This window comes from Pagrus major, chromosome 11 (assembly GCF_040436345.1).
Source record: "Pagrus major chromosome 11, Pma_NU_1.0".
Taxonomy (NCBI): domain Eukaryota; kingdom Metazoa; phylum Chordata; class Actinopteri; order Spariformes; family Sparidae; genus Pagrus; species Pagrus major.
The window spans coordinates 15,321,777-15,343,987 of record NC_133225.1 but is presented as its reverse complement, the minus strand read 5'-3'; the positions used below and the strand labels follow the sequence as shown (position 1 = coordinate 15,343,987).

General features: G+C 41.4%; 1 protein-coding gene across 1 annotated transcript in view; it reads left to right on the top strand.

Moving 5' to 3' along the window:
• Positions 1 to 22,211, top strand: part of agbl4 (AGBL carboxypeptidase 4) — a 284,101-nt gene that overhangs the window by 131,710 nt on the left and 130,180 nt on the right. Inside the window, exon 5 of the mRNA XM_073476442.1 lies at positions 18,530 to 18,746. Within this exon, the coding sequence (XP_073332543.1) occupies positions 18,530 to 18,746 (217 nt within the window). The remainder of the gene's footprint in view (positions 1 to 18,529; positions 18,747 to 22,211) is intronic.

The window sequence follows — 22,211 nt, the reverse complement described above, 5'->3', positions numbered from 1 at the left end:
CATATTTAACAGCTAATCATTTTCTTCTTTTCTTTCTTACTGTCTCCCTTTCTCTCTGTCTCCCCTTCTTTCCGTCTCCTCACTCCTCACACATGAACACACACACATGAACACACACACACACACACACACACACACACACACACACACACAAATACAACCCTCCGCACAAGCCCTCTCAAGGCCAGGAAAACATATATGCCCATTTTCCTATTTGATTGCATGTCAGTGCGGGGAGGAAGGGGGACAGGTGTGATGCATAAAATGACCCTGCGACTCCATCACACGCACGACAGCTTTATGGTGAGGAGGTGTTTCAATCACGCTACTGCCCTGGGAGGCATCAATCAATACACACATGCAGACACACGCGCACACACACCCTCAACCCCCCCCATGTGCACACACACACTACAACCACACTAGTACATGTTAACACATTCACATCATGATGAAAAAAAGGGCAGCAGGTGTAAAGTGCAAACTTTGCTGCAGGCGCAAAATATTAAATTTCAACTCATATATAGGGTTTTATCTAAAGTTTTTACTTATTAATTAGTGGAGGAGGTCCTAGGGCTTCAAATATTCATGTGACTACATGAAAAATGGCATTTCTGACAGAGATTCACAATATTATAAGAAAAATACAAGTTAGAAATACACATTTTGCAGATTTCATAATTCACCTTTTATCCCTCACCACCCTTGTGATCATCTCTACCCATAATGTGATCAGTGCATTTTGAAACTTGTCAACATTAAGGTAACAATTACTAAATAATGAGTATGTCATTAGTCTGTCTTTAATCCTATAATTAGCAACCTAATTAATTCCTTTGTCCATGAATGACTGTTCAGTGAACCTGTTTTTAAATTGACAGCATATTACTGAGTATAGCTCCCGATTAGCAGTCCTGTTGGATAGATCTTTCTCTACAGATCCTGCAAGAAGCCACCGGCCTTTATTGTATTGTATTGTATGGTTTGTTTGTACGTCTTTGTATTTTTTGGTTTTGTTACTTAAGTGAGAGAATGATGTCTATTTTGATTGGGAAGCAGGTCTACTGTGAAAGTATCAAAACACTTAATCCACAGCCTGTAGTTAGATACTATGCCTTTAAACAAGCCATCAGGGCTTCTGTGAGGTTGTGATGTCACAACTATACAGTCATCGCTCTCAGCCACACCCCCAGCACAGCCTTGCTCATCCTTACTTGAAGACTGTGAATGAAAAGATGAAACGTTGGCCTGCTGGTGGTGCTAGAAGAAAAAGTGAGAGGGTCATCAAAGTCAGTAGTAATCATCATCTGGGCACCATGGATGTACGTATACACACAGTTCTATGGAAATCCATGTAGTAGTTGTGATATTTCAGTCTTTTTCCCGTAACTAGAACCATGCCGCAATCATAACCAAAAATACTTCACAAATCCACCGTTGGGAGCAATTACTTCTCTGTACGTTTTTTTTTTTTATTATAGGTGAATATAAAGGCCAAGTGCAGCATCAAAGCTTTCATATTATTGCCACTAATGTTACAGTATCTCTTTGGATTTGACAACCAAAGAAAAAGCAATTCATTATTAACTTGTTTAGCACAGAAAATTCATCAACAACAACAGCGATGATCAAAGCAATGAGGAACAAAAGACCAGTTAAATTACACCAGGGCTGTCCAAAAACACAGTTAACAGTATCAGTGAGCTAGAAGTATAAGGGCAGGACCCACTGTGGAGAAGATGGGTGGGACTATTAATAGCCTCCAGTACAAAAACAGACATGTTGGAGTTTTGCACTGAAATTTGTCTTTCGCAACACAAACATTCCCGTTATATATTCCTGTGATATAAGTGGATGTATTGGAAAAGCATTTTGGTCCAGTGTGGAAGGAGACCTTCAGCTGGAAGCCTTCCTCTTCTGTTGTCAGGTGTTCACTTTGCTGTATTGCCCTTGAGCCTAGACCATATCTTAGACCTAGTCAGCCATGTGCGACGGAGTAGGGACAGAGGGGTGGATGTAAATATTCCCAGTAACTTCACTACGCGGCTACAGTATGTAGGGGACACGCCTATACAGCTTCCTTTTGCCACTGCGATGAAACATAGAAGTGCAGGAAGAAGCTGTTTGCGTATCTGTGTGTGTATGTGGTTGAGTTTGAGAGAGAAAAAGGTGTAGTGAAAAGGAGGGGTTGGCATCATACATGCATGTGAGTGTGTGTTTTTGTGTGTGTTGTGAGGGGTTAAATGAAAGTCAGTGTGCACACATGGGGCATCATAAGCAGACAATGAAAAATGAGAGTGGAGAAGCTGTACAGCTAGTTTCCCTGTGGGAACAGCTACAAGCAGGCGAACGTACCTTTGGTGATAATCGCTTTGTGTATGTGTGTGTGTCTGTGTGTGTGTGTTTCAGTGTGTAAAAGCAAAATGAAGACTGGGGAACAAACGTCACAAAACGCACGTTTTAACGGGAATATGTGTGTGTGTGTGTGTGTGTGTGTGTGTGTGTGTGTGTGTGTGTGGGATTGGGGCTATATTCACATTAACCCTTTCCACTTCTCAGAGGCACCCATTTGATTAAAGCAGGAACCAATTTCTTGGGAATCTCATCTTCAAAGAGTATCAATTCAGCCTTTGCCCTTATGCGTTTTTTTTAATAAGCCACCACCTTCAATAGGTTCTGTACTGAAATAAACCTTGAACTAATGTTGTGATTAAACACCATCCGGTGTAGAGGATTTCTGTGCATATTAAGGAGGAGCACATGTTGGTGAAAAGGTTTTGATGGTGTGTTTTCTGTACTCTGTCACACTGACTTGGGGTAGTCAGTTATATGTTTGTATGTTTGTATGTTTGTCTGTAATTTTATTTCCCTCCAATTCTGGAGGAGCAGGTTGTGACGTCAGTGATTTCCGGTAATGTTTTGCTTTTATGCTAATGTCTCATCTTTATTGAAGAAGTATAGAATAAGGATAAGTGTTCTTCTGGCCTTGCAGAGAACATGACATTCAGTTTAAACTTCGCTCACCTATCTCTTTCTTGATCTTTTTTTTTTTTCAACAACTCTTTCTTCTGAAGCTTACGGCCATACCATAATAAGTTATTTTCTTTTGGACTTTGAAAAAGGAGACACAATACTGTTTTTTCTTAGTTGTTGTTTTTTGAAGGATTTTTGCTCTTTTGCCCTTGAAAGGAAATGAAAGGTAGACATTCAACAACTATTTTCCCCCCATCTTCTCTCTTAACCTTCTCTGTTACTCACATATAGCTGCGCATTGAAAGTAGCACGTCAGCAGCACAACACCACAGCTTTAGTCCTCTGTCAGTGTCTACACTGGATCTGCTCTGCCACTGTACTGCTGTGTGCTCAGCATTTTGACAATTCTCACAGCCCAATAAATACAGTGCAACCATGGTCTTATGTGCATTTGTTGGAAGAAAACAGACTTTACTTAGTGTGAGCCATTACACATTAAAAATAAAATGATGGAGAAGACGTTCTGTGTGTCTCTACTCCAGGCACAAATGTCTTAAAAGATTTTTCCAGCCTATAGGTAGGTACATATGTCTCTTCACATAAAAGGAATGTGTTTATTTATCTGTTTCTGTGGGAGCTACCATGCCGTAAAATTGCCGTAAAACTGCATTCTTTCTAATGGCCAACAGGGGGTGACTATTCTGGTTGCAAAAAGTCTGATTGTATGTAAGCTTATGGGAAAATGACCTTACTTCTCATTTGATTTATTACTTCAGTGAACAGTTTCCTAATGAGTTTGAGGTCTCAATTTCTAGTTTTCAGTCAATAAAGCATGGCGTTCATTTTGTAAATTATGCTCCCATTTAGAGTAAAATATAAAGCAGGGTATGCTGTAGAGTGTAGCTACCTTGAGATTGACAAGTTACTACCACAACCTGTCCTCAGGTTCTCAGTCAAATCCAATCAGGATGAAGGTGTAGCAGGGTGTAGCCTCCACAGTGCCATCATCTTGTCCAAATATGTTCAGTCCTGGCTCCAAAAAACCAAGATGATGACAGTCATAATGCTCTTTTCAAAAAGATAGTCCACAAACCAATGCATGATGCTGCAGTGGGTTTACACTTAGGGGTTACAGTAGCTTTACACATTCATCTTATTTAATATAAAGTTTTCTTTAGTAACTATCTTAATTACAGAAACACCGTGGGAACAATTGCCCTTTTGTGTTTTTGTAAAGTCAGCATAGTTGCACAGCCTCAATATATTTTGCGGTCATGTTTATTTGCACTTATGTCTTGGTAATTTCTTCCACTTTGCATTTGCAAACTTTGACCAAATTCACATTTCAAGTCTCACAAAAGGTTTTGGAAGTAGTTAAGGCCTGCAGGCCACTGTGTAACATGTTACTCAGTACATCTGGATGTGTGTTTTGGGTCTGTAACAGTATCTGCATTGTCAAAGAACTACAAATAGATTCCATCAATACACTTGAATGTTTTCCCCCAAGGAAAAAAGCTTTATCAACATGAGTATTTGCAAAGGTGTCTTTAGTTGTTACTGTGTTAAGGATGCAAAACACCACCGACCTTTGGAATTACAATTACAGCATTCCAAATTAATCCAAGCTGACAAAAGCACATTTGAAGGGAGGCCAGTTCCAGCTGTTCCAATGTTATGTGTGCAGAAATAGAGCTCTTCTTAGGACTATGTGGGCGTCTGTTTGATTGGCACCTCCCTCCGAGTTTCCTGCACCTGTTACTGAGGAACAACTAACAGTCTTTTGCTTGTTTTAAAGGGAAACTCCACATTAAATCTGTTTGAAAGACAGATGTGCTCACTTCAGTGGGTTTACAGGTTCAAGTTTGTTGTGCTTCTGACCAGACCTGACTGTACTGTATGTGGCACTGCACTACAGTTTGCTGTAAATTGGTACACTGCAAAGGGTGTGGACAAAGCATGCAGCACAAAAAGGATCCTTGGCTTCAGTGTAGTTGCTCTCTAAGTATACAGACACAACTCCATGATTTACATTAATGCTAATAACATTAGCCATAAGTGTACTTTCAGTGAAATATTGTGCATAGCTGTGTGGAAATGTATATTATCCTTCTGTTTGGTGTCTGTAGTAGTTCTGTCACTCTACAGTACAGGCCTCAGTGTTATTTTTGCCAGTGTTCCACACATTACTTGTACATCACAGTCTCATTCCCCTGTCCAGCAGCAGTGAGGAATAACATATAACTGTCTAGTTGGTCTGTTCTTATCTCATGTCAGTCCAAACAGCGCTCTCCTGACAAGTGGTATTTGACTCAGTCAGAAACTGACACGCACAGAGAGAGTGACGGAGAGGATGCAGGAAGAGAGAGGAACAAGAGATGTGTGAGAGGCGAAAAGCGAGACAGGCCATTCCACAGCACCGGGATGTGAAACACTGCCAATCTTTTTGTCTGATAGAATAATCAGCATGCACTCGACAGGAGAGTGAAAATTGCCATTCGCGCACAAAAACATGGCAAGGATCGTCAATTATCCGCGGGGTTTGTTTTTCTGTCTCTGCCTCCATTTGCATACCGTTCCTATGAGAAGGTGCTTTTGATGTAGTTAGATGATTCCGGTCAGTATGATATTATGTGAATGTGTCTTATTAGCGTGCGGTGTGTGCAGACAGGGAAAAGGTCATAATGTTTCTTTGTTCCCATAGCGCTTTTTCCTCAATTAAAGCTAATCACCAGAGCCCAGCATTGATCCGGCCTTTCAGCTTTTCTCATGCCTGGATTCTGATGATCTACCTGTGTGTGTGTGTGTGTATGTGTGTGTGTGTGTGTGTGTGTGGGTGGGTGTGTGTGGGGGTGTGTGTGTGTGTGCATATGTGTATGCGTAGTTTAGCATATGTGTGAAACAGAAAAAGAGCTAGTGCAGCAACGCAGACAGAGACAGGGGGAATTGTGTTCATACATGTGCCCGTGTGACCATGTGTGTAAATGTAAATGCCATTCTGTGATCTCCAGCACATCGAATGATTTACCTCTCTGGTGTAATGGAGCAATTTCTCTCTTTTTTTCTCTGTTCCCCATCTCTCATTTTCCTGCTCTTTCAATCTGCAGTAAAATATTCTCCCGTTTAGCTCTGTGACAAGTCATCTGTCACTCAGAACAGCAAGGGAACGGGCTCTTCTGATGGACAGGGCCCAATTCGTGTGTGTATGTGTTTGTGCGTGTGTGAGCATACTGTGAACGATGAGGCGGTTGTTAATGTCTTAATTGGTAACATCATTAACTTACACCTAACTAAATCCATGATTGCCTCAGTGTGAGTGTAAAGTTGCAGTATGCATGAGATCGACTGCTTTCATAAGCTCGCAGAAATACTTTCATGAACAGAATATTTATTTTCTGTCAGACTGTGAACCTCATATTGACAAGAAATTGACATATCATATCACTATGCTACCCATTCATCCTCTTCCGAGAGCAGTCGGACTCTTCCTTTCTCACTTTTGTGTCTCTGGAGTTGTTTTTATTTGTTAAGCCATGCCAGATATTGAATTTTATAGAATAAACTTCAGAAAAGAAAATGATTTTCTGAGCGTGCAGACACTGGAGCCACGTGAGTTAGGCTGACATTATTCTCTCTCTCCTGTTCTCTCTAAGATTAAATGTTGTGATAGAACATCACAGAGTTATCTGTCACACATTCTGTGCAGATGTAATGGTTATAAGTACTCATCATGCCTTCTTTCAAATCAAAGCAGACGAGAGGAAGTCTGCTGTCTGTTCTTTGGTACAAATTGACGAATATTCACTCTTAACTGATGTTGCTGCCATTAAGGAAAATATCTGTTCTGATCTCTAAAAAACATTTTCTTCATAGTTTACTATTGTGTTCATCTAATACATTTGATTTTGACACAGTCAGTTTAAAGCAGCTTTCCTGCTCAAAAATCCATTTCATATTTGGCAAACCATTCAGTGGGAACAAAGTGTTTGAAGCCAGGTATCAGTACCAGGCCGTCGCTCCTGGTCAAGTAAAAATGTAGGTTAAAGCAAAGTGTAAATGCATCATGATCAGAATACGATCAGATCAGCCTGACCACATCTGAGAGATCTTAGCTAGGTGTAAACGCAATCTGTACAACTCCGCTCACAACATAACATGGCTACAGATACGTATTTCTTTTTAGCTCAGGTAAAATATAGATTGTTGTTCAAGCGTGCAACTGTTTTATGCAACTTAACTTATGTAAATAACATACTTATTTTAAACCAAACACCGACCGTTTCACAACGATAACTTCTTGTTTATAACTGTTACCATAACATAACCACACTGTGACTGTATTACAATGTTAACCACGTATTTGTCCTGTATGCCTACCCCCTCTCTACCAGTCATATTTGTCATTTTGGAGAACCGTCCTATAGTGTATGTCCTTTATGACCCTTATGAGGTCCGCTTTTGAGTTTAAATTATGTCAGAGATTCAAAGTTTATAATGTTGCTGTGTAGACTTATTATATTATGATATGATATGATATTATAATTATATATTATATTATTATTTTTATTTTTTTTTACAATAACAACAATATAGACCAGTCTTCTTAAGGTGTTCATATATAACCCTAACCCTTGGCAAATGCCAAGCCTGGTTTGCTTATTTTTTCTTCTCAATTGGTAATCCTTTGTGTTTAAATGAAACTATAAAAGACATGCACGGCATCGTACTGTAGATTCATGCATGTTTCCGCAGGCAGCTGTGTGCTGTGGTGGGAATAATAGGCTGGCTTTTTGAGAGCCGTAAGCCTTTCAGGGCAGTGCAGTTCTGGGTGCTGCAGCCATGGGCTCTCTTCTGTAATGGCTTGTAATTCCTTCTGTCCAGTACAATCACCAACACAGCCTGACAGCATGCACACACAGACAGACACACACACATATATATACAGTAAGTGAGTGAAAGAGAGTGAGAGGAGAAAGGCTTTAATTGAAGGGTCATATTCACATGGAACAGGTCACGATCTCTGTTTGAAGATGTGTGTCAAAGAAGAGGAGAGGAGAGGAGAGGAAATTCGGAAAAGGTCAGGAGAGTTCAGCTGTTACAGTAATCCAGGTGTGTGTGTTTATCTCCCAAGCTCTGAGACAACAAGTGGCCCTCATCTCCCACACAAGCTACGACCACCATTGGCCACAAGAAAATGTGTGCGTCTGTGCTGGGAGTTGGATGGTACAGGTGCCAGACTCTCCCACTACAGCCCCGTGGCGGCCGGAGAAGTTAATTGGCAGCATCTGGCTGTCTGAGAGCCCAAACGCACCCACCTTCCTCTTCCACCCCACCCTGTTCCTTCTCTCCCCTCCTTCCCTCCAGCCCCCCCCCACTCCTGTGGGTGCCGCTACCCCTAACACACATGGTGACACCAGTCTGGCTGCAAGCTGTGAACGAGGAGTGTGTGTGTGTGTGTGTGTGTATGTGTGATATACCGGGGAGTATGGAGGCAGACAGGGCAGCCAGGCCCCCAGCTGACACCATCGTGCCAAGGGAAATGCGGGCAGACAGGCTGGCATCTTTGTGCCAAGGCCAGCAGGGCCCTCAGGGAGGATGAAGAGGGAGGGGGGGATACAGAGGCAGGGTAGAGGGAGGAGGGAGGGGAATGGAGGGACAGATAGAGATCTTGGATGAGTACAATTCTACTGATCTTGTGACAGACACAACATGGGGTTTGCGTGCTGATCACGCCACACGCAACATGTGGTGTGGCGTCACTTGTGTGTCAGGCCATCTACTGAAAACGTATTAATCATGCCGTTATTTTGATAACCATTCAATCTTCTCAATCATTCATGAAGTGAAGGAACAGCTGCTGTTAACATGTTATAGACAAAAAAAGATCACGTGGCAATGTCATCATTAGATTAAACACTGAAGAAAATAAGTGATCATTCTAGCTCTAGGAAGTCGAAGTCGCCTTGTAGAGGGTTGGACATCACCATCGAGTTTGCTGTTGAAATACAGTGAATGCATGCAATGAGACCAAAGTAGATCCCTATACATATGGTTCAAAAACTACATTATCTTGGAGTTTATGCATTTTTCGTTTTTAAGTAAGATGAGGTTTTGAATGTAATTTTAACAGATTTGTACGCGTGCAAAATGGAGTGTAAACACACAGCGTTTTGGTGGTGGTGGAGTTTAAGCGAGAAACAATTTGTGAAATTTGAAAAATGTGGTCATTGAATGCACTTGAAAGAAATGAAGTGAACCAAATTTTAGTCCACTGGGGCTTCTGTTTTGCATACTATGTGGTGAGGTTTGAAAAAGTGAACTCAGCATAGAAAAATGTGAGGTAACAGTTGTAAGTCAGGTGCAGTTTTTTTGCGGGAAAGATGTGCTGTAGAAAAGGGGAAACTTCTGATGATACCTCCTCCCTGGTCTTTGAGTCCAGGAATACGAAAGTATTTTTATTCTTCATGTGTTTCTCACTACCTGCTCATTCTAGGTGTCGTGACTCTCTTCACTTCTGATCTAATGTACATATTACATATTTTTCTACAATCTATTAACATTCTCTTTTGCAAAAAGGTTGGGACAAAATCCACTGTCCATATTCACCAGAGTGTTAGTAATTATACCATACCATACTTTCTTTAGTACCTGCTGTTATAAACAAGCCTTGTGTACCACAGGTGCACAGATTAATATAGATTGTATCTTTAATATTGTCAGTCAGCAGTTTGAAATACAATAACAATGTTGAAATGAACCTAGTTCAGTATATTATCTAATAATATGATAGGACCCTTGTGATATGTGAGGTTATTGCTCTTTTTTAACAAGCCTAAGTGGTGCAAATGAGCCGTTATTGGAAAAATTAGCAACACTGATTGTGTCTCAAGGATGATTCTTTAATTTATTTTGCTCGTCATTGCATTATTCAAGCTGTTGGTTATTTTTTCCACAACCGCAAGTCTTTGTGATCAGTGTAACAGACTACAGGAGGTGAGCTCATCTCTATGTGGAATTTAATAAAAAGTGATTTCAGAATGTGTCATGTGTGTTGCATTGCCTTCCACGGAGTAAATTTCCAGAGAGAATGATCTCATCACTCTGTGTGACCTTACTTCACACACACACACACACACACACACACACACACACACAAACACACACACAAACACACACACAAAATACAGTGGTCTTAGATCACTTGTCCCACTGTTACTGGCTTCACTTGCCTTGGTGTGCGAGTCAGATGCAGTGAGATCAGACTGTATTCTGTCATCCATGTCACATTTATAAATACATAATGACTTCAAACAAATCATGTACTTGTATGATTAAAACAGTCCAGTGGCAGCCAGTAGTTGTAGTTTGTGACATGCATCAGATTGAAACAGAAATTTAGATACACATTGCATTTGCTCATTCTGTTGTTTAGGATGAATTTAGAAAGGAAGAAAAAAACAGAAACTGAATAAAGAAAAAGACAAAAAAAAGGATAATGAAAGTAAAAAAATGACAGAAAGTCAAAGCAAGAAAGAAAGAAAGATATACAAGTGAAAGAAAGAAAAAGTAAATGAAAGAAGGAACATGAAACAAAGTAAGATAGAAAAAAAAGAGAAAAGTAAAAGAAGATGAAACAAAGAAGAGTCAGTGGGCTTGGTCAGGTCTGGTCATTCCCTGTGCTGTGGTATAGACAAAATAACTGATGGACTAATGGACTGGACAAATAAGGTTACATCTACTCTGATCACATGATCACTATAGTGCCAAACATATACACATCATATAGCTTGGTAGTGGTGTGTGTTTATGTGTGTGTGTGTGTGTGTGTGTGTGTGTGTGTGTCTGTCTGGGTAAGTGTCTGGTCTCTTGGAACATTATTATTATGACTTAGTCTGGCGCCAGTCTGTCTGTTCAGTCCGCACTCACATGCACACACATAGATAATGTGATGGGAGTATAATGTTGCACTCTGGGAAATGCTGCATCACACAATTATAGACGGACGGTTTGTTCTCTCTCTTCTTAAATTCACACACACACACACACACACACACACACACACACACACACACACACACACACACACACACACACACACACACACACACATACACACACACACACACAAAGCCCACCCCTCCCACTAGCTTACACACCCCCACCACTCACCAGGGGCTTAAAGCTGACATCATCATTTTATTAGATGTGTGTGTGTGCGCTTGATTTTTCATTATGGCTGCTTGTGTGTGTTTTCTCCGTACCCCCCATTATTTCAGACGAATGTGCACCTGCCCTGTTGCCCCATAGGGGACCAGTGGCGCCACAGTGGCGAGGGCACAGTGATCATCTGCTTTCTGCTAATTGCCCTGCTGCCCCACAAGACGCAGGGGAGCTAGCCACTAGCAGGCACAGCGTGCTCCATCTAGCTGAGACCCCTCCGGGACATATACAGGGGCACTTTTTTAACAGCAATTTAGGATTGATTCAGGAAAACAGGACAGTCCATTTTGAGTGTTTTATTTTTGTGTCCATGAAACAGAAATCAAACTGCGAGTTCGTCTTGGTCTCTCTTTTGAAACGGTTTATACATTGTTATTATATTGTAATATATATATCATGTAGCCTTTAACTATCAGATAAATGTACATTCTTAACTGTGTTTCTCCTCTTTCATCCAACCTGCATCATCCAGCAGGTGTGTTTCCCCCTCAGGAGTCACGTTTCTGTTTGTGTAGCCTGCTTACTGCAAAGACAGACTCCCCCCTCTCTCTGTCTGAGTTCTCTACTTTTATCCCTCAACAGGTCACCTTTCGCTCATAGGTGTGGCCCTCTACTGGTCCATCCAGGCACTGTCACAGTTTTTTTTAATTTACCCTTATTGAAAAGAACATTAAAAACAACCTGAAGATTTAATTATGAGTTTAGTTTATTTGTAGGCACATGTTTAAGAAATGTTTAATTACTGAAACATGTCGTGCACTTGTGATTAAAACACCCCAAGGCGCTTCTTAAATAATGAAAACAATTAAATAAAATAAGGAAAGAAATAATGAAAATAGAAGTATGTATTCTTAATTTTTCTAGTATCTCAGGGTACGTGAGTTAGAGCAGCTACTGTAAATCTCCAGCATTGTCATCTCTGTGGGAATCCTCAGAGCTGATAAAAGTATCCCTTGTAAATGAATGAGTGCTGTACATCTCTCGCATTTCTATCAGATTTACACTGGAACAGATTAACAGTTTGAGATAAGAGGCGATGGTTATAGCACACAGTCAGCACAGAGTCTGCTCTTATCCTGGGGACTGTGGTGGGTGCAACAGCAGGGTGTGTTTCCATTTCAAGATCAACAACGTGACAAAGACAATGAGGGTGCGGGTCAGAGTCAAAGAGTCCTGAGAGTTTTGACAATTAAAAAAGGAAAGACTTAAAAATTAAATCACAGGCACAAGGTAGAAGGTGTCTTCTCAACTCGACAGTACATTAGAGTGAGAAGTAGAGGACGGGGTGGGGAGAGGGTGACATGAAAAAGAGATGATTTACTGGAATAGATGTGTTTTTACACTCAAGGATAGACAAACGCACAAACCACCAGACAAAGACAGCTTAAAAAAAACAGAAACTCCCTCTGTATTAAACATATCAGAAGAACAAACTGGGTTATTCCTACAAACAGCAAATGCGTTTTTATTTAGATGAGAATCAAAGATTTATGACCGCTATCACAATTTTATGGAAATAACTTCACGTTTTACGTCTGCTGCATAATCTCACTCAGGTAAAGCACTGTGGGTGCGATCTGATATTGACCGACTTGATAACTCACCTTGACTTACATTTAAGTCTAAAATCTGCCACTACATGGGATTAACAAGCTAACCAGTGGTGGAAACACGTAAAGTTGCATTACTGAAATATTACTCAATAACAAGTAAAACTACTGGCATTAAAATAACACTCAAGTACAAAATACATAGTATTCTTCTCAAACACTTCTCAGAGCCTTAGTTACTTTTTAACCGTTGATATTTAATGCATTATCAATAGCAGGCCTTCAATCAAAGGGGTTTCTGTTTCTCCAAATCCTAATTTCTCCCATCTCCTGCTCTGTTCAGTGGTCAGGGTCACTTCTCCAAACCTGCGCCAGCTGCAGAGTTTTATTTTTTTCATGTACCTGTTTGTGTTCAGATAGCCTTATTGGCAACTAGAATACAAGTAACTGAGCAGATTACATGGTGTAATGCAAACTTAAGTACAAGTAAAATTACCCCAAAAATGACTTAATTACAGTAATTTGGTTAGCTGTAATTAGTTTATTCCACCCCTGAAATTAAAACAACATTATGTAGAAATTAGCATTTTGTGTGATTTGGCGCCTCCCACAGTTTCTGAGTGAAACACCACTGTCGTTAATACAAATCCCAGGTCTGTAACAATTAGTCAGAGGTAATGTAGGTGCTAACCACAAACAAAACTCATTGCATCATAACAACGTTATGTGTTAAAAACTTGTATGTTGAAGTAAACATGTATGTAACGCTGTGATCCTACCCTCTCACTGAAGTTACATAGTGCAGAAACAAGTGATGGGGGGGCGGAGTGGCTGAGACAGAGACACCATTCACCCTATTACAAGACACTGTACCATCAAAGTGGTTTTGAAGCTGTTATTTTAAAGTAACAAAAGTTTAACAATACTTCTTTAACTAATTCAACTGACCAGCACATTTTCGTGAAGATCAGAGCAAACACCAGAGAGTTGAGGGTTGCAACGGCTTTTCTACACTGCCTCTAACAGGAAGAGGTGTAAAAGGCCACCTGATGAGAGTTCACCTCCTGGGTGTTTTGGTGCTGTCATGTTTCAGCCTCATCAAAGGGTGTCTCTGACCTGAGAAGGCTGCTAACTGCCTGTTGTCTCCACAGGTGTGCAACTCTCATGTCTCCTGTTAAAGGAAAGTCTGTAATTCACAAGTTTTATTGCTTCCTGAATGAACTCACTGCTGCTAGCCAGAAGACCTTACTAGTAGCATTAATCACGGCTTTATCACATCATCAGCTCTGGGCATAATGTGCATCTTCTTGACTTAATGCTTACACACACACACTGCTGCGGAAAGTTATGATGAACCTCTAAAAATGGTGAAAATGAAGTCTCCCTCCTCAGCACCGTCACACTCGAGAGATTCTCTGACTTCCTCCTGCACATCCAATGCTCCTCCTTCACTGGTCTTTAAAGTTAGTCTTAACTAAAAGACACCTTCTTGTAAAGCCTCAGTTTTAATACATATACTGTACCACCACATACAATACACAGCTGGCCAACCAAATTACAAAGCAAGCACAGGTTGCCTAGTAACAGTGTCTCCAGAAAGCTTTGTTGCGACTTGATTTGCATCCAAAAAAGATAGATGGATGCCTTGAGAATATATAGCTCATCACGTTTGCACACACATCCACACATGCTCGTGTGCTCACTTCCCCACACGTTCGACGCTCCTCAGATGATTCGGAGGCTGTTTTCTGCTTGACTTAGTATGCAAAACAAGAACACAGGCCGTGTTTTAAAAAAACAATGAGCCTATCTAACATCTGGCATCATTTTAGAGTGCCAAGAAATATTGCCTCTTCAATTATTGGCATAGTAACACAGAGGGAGTAAAGAAATATGTCATTCAGTGTGAAATGTTTGCCAAACGGATTGCCTATTTGCCTTAAATGAGACGCTGAGGGTTCTGTGTGGCTTGACAGCTGCATGGGCAAAATGGAAGACATTTAACCTTCCTAACAGTTGACAGGATGAACATTTGACAAGCTGGAAGAGTCAACAGTGAGATAAAAAATAAAAAGGGAGTGGATGTGTGTGTGTGTGTGTGTGTGTGTGTGTGTGTGTGTGTGTGTGTGTGTGTGTGTGTGTGTGTGTGTGTGTGTGTGTTGTTCATCCAGGCCTTGTGAGTTTTGTCCTGTGTGTTTTTGTCTTTGTCTGCGAGAGTGCTCAGAGCAGCGGTGATTGGCGTGTCCTCTACGCTTGATTGAGTTGGAAATATAGACAAGATGTCGCCCGTATGAAAGCTACCAATTTATAAGCCTTCATCTCGAAACTTCAGAGAGACGCCGGTGCCATCAAATCAGAGCGGGAGTTTGTAGCTACCAATGGATCAGAAGTAGAAAAGCCCCGGCAAGCAAAGTGACACCTCGCTAAAGGCTGCCTGCTAGCTCTATGAAACCCTCTCCCTTTTCATTCTCCCCATGTCTCTTTATTTAGTCCCTTTCTCTCCGACTTTGTCTCTTTACTTGTCTCTTTCTCTATTTGTCAGCGTGGTATTTCAGCCTCTCTATTTCTCTTTGCTCTGTGTCTTTTTCTTTATTCTGTAAGGCTGTGATGAGACGCTCTGGCAGTTAACTTGTCCCACAGCTCGCTGTCAAAGGAATGACCTTGATGTAGCTCACATGCGGTTTGAGTTTGCTGTTTCGTTTCAGTGTGTGACTCTTTGCATATTCCTGTTTGTGTGTGTGTTTTGGCGTCTCTGTAATCACTGAATTGTAAAACCGTGTGTGAGTGTGTTATCATCTGGGGGAAGCTTCTCCATTTTTTTCCCCCCTTATCCCACGCAGTGATAATTCTGTTTGGGAACGACGGCACTGTACCACGTCAAGAGATGGGCAGGGGAGAGGCACAGGGAGGTACCATTTAGATAAAACAAATTGCCAGCTGCCGAGCAGGAGCAGCCACAGCTCAGAAAAAAAAAACACCAAAGGGACTGTGTGCATTAGTGTGCATGTGCTGAAGATTTTCTGTTTTTATATTTGTGTGCATGACTGTGGTACCTAAGGAAAGTGCAGCCTCGTCCATAGCCTGTAGTTCAGGCCTTCCAGGCAGACTCTTTAAGTCACAGATCTTTTTTTCTCTTGGCGTATAACTATAATGCTGTGATGGGACAAGCAGCAGTAATTAAAATCAATAGCCAGGACTTTTTCAGTCTCCGGCAAGGTCACACGCTGCCCGGTAGAGAGGAAGAGAAGGAGAAACAGAGAGAAGTGGGATTGCATGGATGGGCAGAGCCAAACAGGGAAATATGTAAAGAGGTGAGGTGTCATCTTATTTTAATTAACCTGCACCTCGGAGGGCTGGCGCCACAGCACTGCACCAGTGTGTGTGTGGGTTTGTCACATGGAGGTTTATTTTGTCCTTGTCGTTCACTTTTATTCACTGTATGCTCAAGTTTAAACCCATGCAGTCCAAAGAATTATATTCATGTGCAATTAGGGGGTGCTCTCATTTTCTTCCACTTCTTTGTCCAGCTTTACAATCTGTAAGACAAGGCTGGTAAGCTGGGTGTGGTATAGCTGGCCACTGGCTGCATTAGTATTCTGCTGAGATAGCCACATGCAGATACATTCCCCTTTCTCCTCCTCTGAAGGAATAATCAGCCCTGCCTTCCTCTCCCCTCTCCCCCCACTGTCTGAGAGAGGCCGAATGATTTAGCTTTTTGTTTTACTAGCTACCTGCAGGGACATCTTCAAGTGTTTGAAAATGCATGCGAGTGTGTTCACTATGCATTTCAATGCAAGTCTGTCGCCAAAACCAAATGCATTAAGGTGTCTGAGCAAACATAAAACTCTCATGTGTCCTCTCTCTTCAGAGGTGAGTCACAGAGAGAAGTTCACTCCGTCAGAGCTAGCACAGAGCAGTCTGTCCTGTTTGTTGATTATCAGGTGCTGTTCCTATCACAGCCCCGATAGCATCTTCATCTGATCTGCTGCCAGAGACGCTAGCTCAGTAGCCAGCCCCACCATCACACAGCCACTACGCTGCTAGCCGCCACCCGTTTCAGTATATCTTCGTATCAGGCCCAGATCTGCCATCGCCCTGCTCTCTCATCTTCTCCTTATCTCCTTATTCCACCTTTCTCCCTGCTCCCAACACCCCAAACCCACCAGTCACTCGTCGTCCTCATCTTCTTCCTCCTTTTATCCTCCTCTCTCAGTTGCTGTTGTTCCCCCATGCTTGGTCTTCCTCACGTAAACTGTCAAGGTGGAGTCAGTGAGTGACAGGACCAGACAAGAGAGATTTGGAGAAAGACAGGGGAAAGAGGAAAGGTGGAGATAGACGGGAGGCAAATAGTTACTTGCATGCATACAGCATCCTCCTGACCATGTCTCAGTGGTGAGGGCTAAACGAGGAAAGATAGGAAGACAGACAGGCGAAGAGTGCAAAAAGAAAACATGTAGAGTAAGCAGAGAAGTTCTACAGACAGCAGCAGTCCTGTCCCCATACCCCATCGATCGTCTGTGAGGTGCATGGATCAGTCATCTTCTTTCGCCCTGGACCCAGCATCCAACATGGAACACACAGTTCAGCAGAGTACACAATGAAGAAGACACAGAATACACAACGCGCAGCACATCACAAACACCGCACAACGTTCAGCACTACAAGAAATATGACATACTGATACACAGATTAGATGCTTATCCGTCCCTCGCTCTGTATAAGTTTTCTAAATTGCTCACAACAACTTGAGACTTTAAGCAAAAAAGCAAACACATTTTCTGCTTTCCACTCAGACTTCAATTCGAAATTACACATCATGCAAAACAGCACAGATAGTGCAATGGTGTCACAGTCGTCATATTTAGAATTTCTCGCACTCACTTGGAAATTACTGCCTTTTAAAATGCAAAGCTGAAAACACCAGGCGGTCACATTTGATACTCAGACAAACTGTGATGCCAAATCCTCCAGAGGCCCGATGAATTAGAAGCAGAGGTCAAAATGTGAGTGCTCAAAGAGCAAGGAGAGTAAATGAATGACATACGAGGCATTTTTGTCAACCATGGTGTCGGACCATTGCTAGTGTTCCTTTCATTCTTCAAAAGTGTTGTGTTTCTGAAAGTAGTTCTGAAAGAGAGCGATATTAGAAATCTCAGTCTGCCGTTAATTTATCAAGTTAGTTGACAATTATCAATCATTGTAGTTTAATGTAGTTGCTTCACTGATATCATTAATTTTTATTCTAAATTATGTTTTATCACATTTTGTGCTTTCTGGGTTTGCCTCAAATAATAAATAGTAGCTGTGGTGTTCGAATGACAAATGAGGAGCCTCCAAATGGTGATTAATGATCAGAAATTGTTGTTAGTTTAGAAAAATAATCAATTTTCTGTGTTGGTTTGTTTTAACATTCACTCCTCATAAGTTAAGAACCTCTCAGACTTCCCAAGCAGCTTGAGTGCCAGGTGATTTCTCCTCACTTCCCGCAGTCCTTGTACTCTTTGCTTTGCCAGCTGAGTTCAACATCTCCGGAAGACGACAAACTGACAGGTTGATGCAACTTCAGCGTCACGATTTCTCAATTCTCTCTGTGTATAACTCAGGAGTCACTGTTTCCTCGTCTATCTTCACACTTTCTGCACTTTTTCCCCTGTGCTCTCACTGTTTCTCAAATCATCACCTGATGCAGTTTTAACCCTTTTAGACTTCACATTCTTGAATTAAAAGCCCTGTCTTGTTAATTACTTCTCTAATTTCTCTGTAATGTGTTTGTCTTTTGCTGTTTGCAGGCAGAGACTTCCAGCCAAAAACGTGTACTACTACCGTTGCCCTGACCATCGGCGCAACTATGTCATGTCTTTTGCCTTCTGCTTTGACCGAGAGGACGACGTTTATCAATTTGCCTACTGCTACCCCTACACCTACTCCAGACTGCAGCACTACCTGGCCAGCCTGGAGCGCAGGAACCTGCCCTACCTGCAGAGGGAGCAACTGGGACTCAGTGTGGTGAGTTGGGAGATGGAAAGTGCATGTGGGGGGGTCGGTACTGGTTTTTATGGCTGGAGCAGAGAAGCCAAAAGGTGGTGAAAAACAGTGGTCGAGGGGTTGTAAGTTGTAGTGTATGTGTGTGTGTGTCTGTGTGTGTGTGTTTTCAGAATAGGGGGACCCAGATTGGTAACTTAGGTGTGCCTGCCGGTCATAACTTCAGCCTCTCATGTTATTATTAGGATTGCTGCACTCAGAAATGACGGACTGTAAGCCTCTGGGTGTGTGCATGTGTGTGTGTGTTTGTGTGTAAATGACTCTGTGTGTAATCAGTAGAGCTCTCACCTCGGCAGTAGGAGCTAGTGTATCATACACGCTGCCTCCAGTCTTGTCTGCTCTTATCAAATAATTGTAGGAGAAAAACTCATTAGAAATGCTTGAGAGATTATGACTTTTTCTTCTGTCCTCCAACATTTGTCAGAGAAAAGCTCCCTGCAAGGGGGGCGCCATGAAAGTACAGGTATTTGTAAGGAGTGCCTGACCATAAAATACAGAAAATGTAGAAACCATGGCATGAAACGGCTGACAGTACAGTTAAAAAACCAAGACTAATACCTCGATAAATAAAGGATCTGGTGACCTACAGTTATAATAACAATGACTATGAGTATTTTAGATTCTAATTGTGGTCGTATTTTAAAAGCAGCTTCAGTGCAAATTCAATATTGAAAGTAAGAGAAAGGTTGCCAGGTTGTAAAAGCAACTGCGTTTTACTTCAGGGTGCCCAAAATTCTGCTGGAAATTACATGACCAGCTACTCTGTCAGAAACAAAAGTAGATACACAACAGAAGTAGAACAACTCGGTTATTTGTTTTCAATTCAGCCAACAAGGCTGAGAGGATTAAAAGCCATTGAGTGGTTCACCAATTTCACACTTTTAATGTCAGGCAGCAGGGGCAGGGAATGTTTAGTTGCATTAGCAGTTACTGAACACAGCTCAAGGAGTGATCAGCAAACAAAGATGCCTCTTTCAAATAGGCAGACAAACGGTAATGCTGAAGCACATACATGCATTGTGTCCTCCAAATCCCTTGTGCTGTTGTAGGTAACTTTAATCTTCCTAGGGAATGGCGGACTCTGCCACTAACAAAAAACCTGCTTTAAAGAAAAGGAATTAGAAAATGTTAACACTCGGTGGCTATTGCTAAAAAAAAAAAAGGTGACGATAAATTTTTTAAAATTGGGTTTGATACAATTAAAATGACAAAATGTGTGTTGTTGATAATAATAATACTAATATCTAATATTTCACATGTTTTACATAACTATATATGCTGTAACTGTGTGTTTATACAGATTCATCATTCATTCATCAACATAAATATAATGAAGCACCTTGGTGTATCAATGCATGACAATATCTCAGAAAAAGCATAATTGCTCATTTATACTTCTGTTAGGGTATATTCTTATTTTTATTAGTTGCTCTTAACCTTTATCTTCTTTGAGTTTCTTTATTTTTTCTGTACTTATTCTGTCCTTGTGCTGTGGTAAAAGCGAAATTTCCCTTCTGGAAGATGATTAAAATATCAAAGCTAGGGTTGGTAAGTTATTCTTTAACCATGTTTTGTAATATTCGCAGAAAGTCTCTCAACATCCCAACAGCAATCAATAAATCAAAAAAGAAAAAACACAGTAAATGTGGCTGTTGCAGGCCTCTAATAAGTCCATCCAACTGTTTCATTTGGCCGGTAAGATTGGACAGGTTACCTGTCTGTCTACATACTTATCTCTCTGCCACACACACACACACACTCTGCCCATACACTCATTGCCCATGACTCATTCACAAAGCTAGGTGGATATATTGTTAAAGCTAATAGCAAGCTAGTCGCACAAGAATGTTTCCCAGTACTAACATACTAGCTTGACAGCGGTGATTACTAACAAGAGCCATGTTTGTTGTTTATGTTCATTGTGACAATCTTGTGTGTTTTCCTACATGTGAGTGAGACATGAGGTAGTTGGTAGATATGCTGCGCTCACAGTACACAACCACTGAGCCTGCTCTTCAGCGGCTTGTTCACTCGGGAGCACAAAGCACACAGCCGCTGAGCCAGGGAACGAGTGAGCAGCAGCGGCAGTGACAGACTTTTGTTCAGCTGCTAACCGAGTAGCACAAAGCACAGTCCAAGAATAGAGCGTTGCACCACTCCTTCAGCGGCTAGTTTGCACAAAGCACACACCTATAGTAGTAAGGAGTCGGTGTCAGTGTAGTGGGCATTCATGTTGTTCATGGAGTAGTGGCTGTGGAGGGAAGGCTGAAGGCAGGGTTAGGATTTATTCAGTCGGATGCTTTCAAAATTTTGCTTGCTTTTGCTGGTTTCAACAATCTTACCACCCCCAGCTTTAATGATCTTATCTTAATGTACAGTTTCTGTTCTATATATTCTGTGTATGGTCACAATTTGTACTTTTAGTTCAGTTTATGTGTCTATCTAAAATCTAAATGATTATTATTTTAAGTCTTTTGAGATCTGGACACATTCATTAACAGTATATCAGTGCTAGCAGTCTGCTTCCCACTCCTGTTGTTAATTCTTACAACTATACAACCTGTTGTCACTAGACAGCCAGATGAATAAAAATCAGGGTAAAGAAAATCACAGCATAACAAAATATAAAATGGACATATGGTTTGAAGGCCAGGAAGTAAAGAGTACCTCACTAATCTTCTCTGTCCATCTGTACTACTACCGTGTTTTGTGTGACATAGTGTAAATACGAAGCTTTACAATTCTGCCTGTGCAGCACAGTATACTTTGTGCTTTATTTTTAAGCCACATCATTTGTCTGAGTGAGACAGAGGGGAACAGAGAGAGGACAGACTCGCTTGGTTTGGCTCACGGAGTCAGTATTAGTATTCATAGTCATAGAGAGGTTTTATGGCCGTATTTTTCTCTTTATGTTCTCTGGGCCTGGGTGGCAGACAGCCCAGCCCCACCCTCTCATATCTCTTTCTCTGTCTGCTCCCCCCCTCTCTCTCTATCTCATGCACATATGCAACTCCACACACATACACACACACAGGTCAGAGGGGAAAGGATGAGAAAGGATGAGGAGAGCTTTCTGGCTGCATCAAAGTTTAAAGACGGATTGCTGCCGTTTCCGAGGCAGAGTCTTTGCAGGGACACCACAATAGCTTTAACCTTCTAATGGGTACAGTTATCTCATAAGGATGGAAATAAGAGCAAGGGCCATTTGCACCGGCATTCTTCTATCTTGCTGACTAATTTGTTTTCTACAGTATATTCCCCTGAACAAAATCTCTGCCATCCAGCCTGCACTGGCAGACTCAGATACTGTAAAAAAAAAAAAGGTCAGCTCGTTTTAATTTTTTACCTCCAGCCCTCTTCATCTTTATGAATGAGGTAGTGTTTACTGATTTATAAGTCAGGTATTTTTTTTACTTTCTTACTCAAGCC